Source organism: Wasmannia auropunctata, unplaced genomic scaffold (assembly GCF_000956235.1).
Source record: "Wasmannia auropunctata unplaced genomic scaffold, wasmannia.A_1.0 LD336053.1, whole genome shotgun sequence".
Lineage (NCBI taxonomy): Eukaryota > Metazoa > Arthropoda > Insecta > Hymenoptera > Formicidae > Wasmannia > Wasmannia auropunctata.
In genome coordinates this window covers 131,532-137,687 of record NW_012026837.1, presented here as the reverse complement: position 1 = coordinate 137,687, position 6,156 = coordinate 131,532, and the positions used below count along the sequence as shown (strand labels likewise).

At 32.1% G+C, this 6,156-nt stretch overlaps 1 protein-coding gene and 1 long non-coding RNA gene across 2 annotated transcripts in view; one reads left to right on the top strand and one right to left on the bottom strand.

Annotated features, from left to right (window-relative positions):
* Nucleotides 1–6,156, bottom strand: part of LOC105450911 (mitogen-activated protein kinase-binding protein 1-like) — a 51,278-nt gene that overhangs the window by 4,420 nt on the left and 40,702 nt on the right. The window contains exons 3-5 of the mRNA XM_011691031.1: nt 3,022–3,244; nt 2,523–2,738; nt 2,232–2,414 (exon numbers count right to left, since the gene is read on the bottom strand). Of these exons, the coding sequence (XP_011689333.1) occupies nt 2,232–2,414; nt 2,523–2,738; nt 3,022–3,244 (622 nt within the window). The remainder of the gene's footprint in view (nt 1–2,231; nt 2,415–2,522; nt 2,739–3,021; nt 3,245–6,156) is intronic.
* The window catches only part of LOC105450909, a 24,369-nt gene that overhangs the window by 10,654 nt on the left and 7,559 nt on the right, over nt 1–6,156 (top strand). The window lies entirely within an intron of this gene.

The window sequence follows — 6,156 nt, the reverse complement described above, 5'->3', positions numbered from 1 at the left end:
ACACGACACACACACACACACACACACACACACACCACACACCACACACCACACNCGGCNACCGCACNCGCACNCGACNCNCGACNCACNCACACAACNCCACACACACACACACACACACACACACACACACACACACACACACACACACACACACACACACACACACACACACACACACACACACACACACACACACACACACACACACACACGAGCGCGCGCGCTCTTCCGCATGCATTTTTATCCTCAGGAACATGCGCTTATCTTCCTCATGTCCTCGCCGTGGGCCTCCCTAGTGCCAAAAAAACACCAATTTTCAAATGAGCATAATTCTACAAAAAAAAAAATCGTAGAGACCTCAACGACCTCGCGTTCTCATCTCGAAAAGCTCTTTCAAACAATATATATGCATGTATATGCAAATAAAATAGAATTTATGCTTACGATAAAGCGTAAATTATGACATCAATATACGTTTGTATGATTTATTTTATTTGTCAATAACTTTTTAATGAATAATAAATGGCGGCTTAAACCTTTTGATTGTTACTCAGAGTCGTGATCCTAATAACATATGTAAAGATAAGGATAATTGAAAATATATTTCCTAAACTAAAGTTCCATCAAAGTTTAAAGGAATCTTCTACCTTCTAGGACTTTCTACCTTCTTGGATAAAAAAAATCATTTTTTTGTTAATAACATTTTCTAAAAGTTTAAATTATTAAGAATGTTCTACCTTCTTGAATTACAAAAATCATTTTTTTGTTAATAACATTTTCTGAAAGTTTAAATTATTAAGAATGTGTTTGTAAAATTTTAATCTGGAATTCGCAAAGTTGAAATCTGTAAAGAAGATGTTCAAATCACTTATCTAGCAGAAAATCCATATGGAGATGAATTTCCAGTAAAGAAAGAAAGAGTGTACAGAACATATACAGAAGAAAATAGGCTCGAAACTCAGAAAAAAAACATGCAGAGATTAGATGCAAAAGCGAAAGAAACTTAACCGATACATTGATTTGAGATTTGTCAATATATTACAGTTTGGTTATAAGGAGACATTCCGACTCGAGTCACTGATATACAAAACATAATATCAGCCACATTCAACTAAACGTTCGACTGATTTGAAAATCCAATGCATCAAAATTGTCCGTTAGGAATAGATTCATAGTGCAAGTGGCCATACAAAAATTAAATGATTATCAATCTATTCCTTTTTCAAACAAAATCCTAAAAATTTTATGTTCCGTATATGAAGATCTTACATCTGAAAACTTAATAGAGAGATGTTTAATCATATACAAAATAATAATAAGAGCTACAATAATGTTTTCTAGCAATTTGCTTCGAAAATCTCTTTTTTTTTGTAAAGATCGAAATCGCAACTTTTCTGACTACTTGTTTCTTCAATGAAGGCTACTCCTTTCTTAATAATAATAAGATCATGGAAATTAAAATTAGCCTCCAGGCTAAAATGATGGCTGACGACAAAGATAATCAGTTAATATACACAAGTTAATAAACATCACTCAGAATTTTCCAAGGAGGCAAAAATAGCTCGCAGAAAAAAAAATCTAAAACGAGCAAGAAAAGCTTATTACATGCTCCTGGAATAGCTGATTAAAATAGCAATGAGTACAAAAATTTCCATTTCGTATATACTCAATAATCTAAGAAACTTTAAAATTGTTTTTTTAAAAACAATTTTGATATAGCTTATATCTCTGAAACTAACAAAACAATCGGCTTCCATTTTCCGTATGCATACGTAAAAAAGTACTCTTCACAAAATAGATTATAAAAAATAGAAAATATTCAATATTTTTTTATAAACAAAAAATAAATTTTTTTTATAAAAAACAGATTTTGTTTATAAAATTGCCGTTTTATAAAATTAATTGAAATTTTTTTATGTCTAGGTATAGTCAACTTTGCACATACTCGCATAATTTTTATATACAACTTTTTGGTTTTTTATTTCAGAGTACTTGGAAAGAAGTTACAACGCCATCGAGACACTTTCTCTTAAACACTTTCACTTAAACTTAAAAATGACCTATTAAATAGTTTTTATTAAAAAAATTACTAAAAATGATCTATTTTTTCGGCCAACAAGGTAGAAAGTTTTCTTAAAGTAGACTGATCGTAATCTATTTCGCTATATTTCCGCTTCACATTGTATTCGACCGAGTAGAATCAAGCCTAATCACTCAAAGTAACTTACTCGAAGCTCGACCCATTTGTCCAAGAGTCTCCTATTATTAAATTCGCACAACAGGCCCGTTTTGGTTATTGCGTACGTAGAATCCGCCATTTCCCCTCTACCACAGGCTACATCAACGAAATCATTGTTTCTTTGTTCTCCTAATATAGCAGATCGGCCCATCAAAGGCACAGGTTCTTTGTACTGCAGAATAATACATCGCATAAAATCGACTATCTTTTTATCAAGAAAAGAATTTAAAAATATAATTTCTATTTTGCAGTGAGATGGAAAACAAAGTCGAGAGTTTACCTTGGCGCTACGTGAATATTCCAAGTACCAAAATTTTACATGTCTGTTACCCACGGTAACAAAATAATTGCCATTTTCCGCAAAACAGACAGCCTTCACCTTGCTCGAAACTTTATTGGATGCTACTTTAACATTATTTCGCCAGTCCCAAACATTGACAATCATGTCGTGCTGCGAACCAACTGATACAACGTATTTGTTGCTGGGTGAGAACGCCTAAAATAAAAAAAATATTGGCGTTACTTCATTATTCCAAAAAATTGAAAGATTTTTTTATGTTTTAAGATGTTTCAAAATTCACTGCCAGCACTGAAAATCTATAGCTTACGTTACAAGCATTCTAGATTTTCAACACTGATAGTGAATTTTGAAACCCTGTCTTATACATCTATTGTATAATTTGCTTAAGGCCGAGCTCTTACAACAAAAATAAAGAGTCCGAAGTGCGAGACGCTCGATAGCAAAGGTAAAATAAAAAATCATTGCAGGCAGTACTCACCACGCAGTTGATGCCATACTTGTGTCCTGGAAACTCCGCGATCTGCACAGCATTGTGTGGATCAGAAATATCCCAGACACGGACGTTTGGCATATGTCCGCATTCGCCAGTGACCAAGAATTTACCATCCCCGGCAAGCGCCAGGGAAGTCACAGTCTTCCGGCAAGCATTTAATACGTGTGCTTGACTGTTTCGTCGTGGATTAAATAGTACCACAGTGCAACTGCAACAAAAGAATACCAATTTGTAAAACGCAACCAAAATAATTTCAATTGAAAGAGAATATTACAAATTCTGACATAATCGGCGACAAATAAAAAATCGACCATATAATTATAAATCTAATAAATTAAAACTAATCAATATTATTATCTTTTACATTGATTTTATGTCTCATTCTCAAAATTAATCAAATTTTATACAAGTTTTCTAAATACAATAAATTGTGTTCTATGTTGTAAATTTAACGATTTTATCAATTCACGATAATTTATCGTGATTATAAAATTGAATTAAAGTTTTCATCTCTTTCCATCTCTTTAAATGTCTCATTTTCTTTCGTTACTTATTTGAACTCACTGCATTAATTAAACATAACAATTAAAAAAAGAATAATTATTCTTTGTAGCAGTTTTGATATTCAATACCGTTTAGTTTTATAAAAGTTACCGTTTAGTTTTATATTACAATTTTGAAAAGTTTAAAGTTGCAAATATTTTAACGTAATCATACTGCAGCCACAATTATGTGATTCAAAAAGTTTTATTATATTAAATATTAATACATTCTTAGAACTTTCAATTCTCAAAAAAAAAAAAGAAATTATCGAGAGACTTCCGTTTCTGGTTAGCTAGGATCAAATTAGCAAATTTTTATAAAAAGAAGGGTTCAGGAGAAGATATAAAAAGAAAAAAAATGAAGAGATTTTTAAGAAATGTTAGAAAAATAAAGAGATCGTCGGTAGAAAAGGGAGGAAGAAATCTTAAGAAAAATGTTTAAGGAATTTAGAAAAGAGTTGAGAGAACTGAAGTCAGAGAAGAAATCAGGCAGGAAGATTAAAAGATAGCAATAAAGATAGAAGGAAAGAGAATGAAGAAAAATCTAAAAGTAAGAAAGAAAAGATAAAAAAAGAAGAGACAATTGGAAGGAATAAGAATAGAAAGGAAAGAGAGAGGAGGCGAGGAAAAAAAAATAAGAAAAAGGAGATGAAACAGAGGAAATGAAGGAGAAAAGGAATAAAAAAAGGATAAAAAAAGATGTCAATTAAAAAAGAAAAGGGAGAAAGATATAGAAAAAAGAGTAAAAGAAATGTGAAAAAGGCTAAAAGTAAAGATTAGTAAGTAAAAGAAGTAAGGAAAATAAAGGCGAGAAGGAGGAATAGATAAAGCATGGTAAGAGTGAGAGTATAAAAAGCAAAAACAAAAAGAGAAGAATCATGCAGAATAAATGGAAATTAAAAGAAGAGGATATGTGCATAGAGGTGATAGAAGCGACCTGACATGGGAAGAACGGAAAATAAGGTAGAGATTGCAACAAATGGCATTGAAACAGAAGGCGGAAGGAAGAAAGATAAGTTTAGGAGCGGGTAGAATCTGGATAAAGTATATATGAATCTGGAGTGGATGTGAAATGAAGAGAGGAAAGGGAGTAAAAGAATGGTAGGAGAAAACAGTCCAGCCAAGTAACAAAAAAAGAGAGAAGGAGAGGGAAAGAGAAGAGGAAGTGAGAATTGCAGAGAGGCACAAGGAATAGGAAAAAGAATAGAAGATTGAAGAAGAGAAAGGAATAAGAAAAATGGAAAGGAAAAAGAAGTTGAGAAAGGAGAAATGCGAAAGAAAGAGAGAAGAAGAAAGAGAAGTAGAAATAAAGGAAACAAAGAAAGGTAGGTGGGCAAGTAAAGAAAAAAGAAGGAGGAAGAGACAGAATTAAGACTTATATTTTGTAATGTTATGATTTAGGAAATCCATACAAAACTTTTTTAAAAAAGGTAAAAAATCGACGCCAAGTATATATCCCTTCCCCTCCTAGATGGGTAATCGTGATGATAGAAACGTGGAAAAAAGAATTAGCAAGAAGGAATTTAAAGGATAAATTAATAAATGGAAAATATAGGCGGCAAAAAAGAAGAACAGGAAAGAAAGAGCAATGGAGGGAATAGTTTTGGGGATCAGAAAAGATATAGTGGAATAAGAAGAAAGGACGTATAGGGAATTATAGAAAATAATAAAATATAATAAGAGTAGTTTGAGTAGTGAAAATGTACATAAATGTACATAAATGTGGATATAAAAAGGAAGTTCGAAAAATTGAGAATGAATGAATGAAAGAGAAGATAGAATTAAGATAACAATAAGGGGAAGATTTTAATACAAGAACTAGAAGAGAAGGAAAGATGAGTATGAAGAAGGAAGAAAGGGAAAAAGAAAATCTGAAGATAGAAGTGGAATATTAAAATTATTTATATGTAATTTTTATATGTAATTATTTATATGTAATTTTTCAAGTACATACGAAAATTCAAGTATTTAAAAAAATAAAAGTTTTTTGCAGGAAGAATGCTATTATTTAGCTTTAAAAGCACATATTTCAAATAATGGGATAACGATAATATATATTTTATTTTCACCCACTTATTCAACCATCAATTGGTTTTTACGCGCGCGCGCGCACACACACACCCACCCACCCACATCCCATACACTCCCCCCCCCCTACACACACACGTATGATGCAATTATATTTAAAAGCAAATTTCTGATTCTGCTACATTTTTTTTACTTTCTTCGCTCATTTCATTTCTTCTGGATCTCGAGCAGACCAAAAAGATCTTAATGTAGTCATAGTAGTCATAGAACTAGATAAAAGTTCAAACATGTGAGAAGCAAGCCCAACAAACCCAAGTTACGTACTTGTAATTTCTCACTCAACAATATAACTATAATATAACACATGTGTTATATTATAGTTATATTGTTAAGTGGAAAATTAACTTGGTATTTGCTGGGAGCGGACTCACATAAATCAAGCACCCCGTACATGGGAGGCGAGGGGACTCACGTAAATCAAGCATTTCATATGAGATGAGCGAAGGAAATTACAAAAATCTAGCAGAATCAGCAATTTGTTTTTAAATAT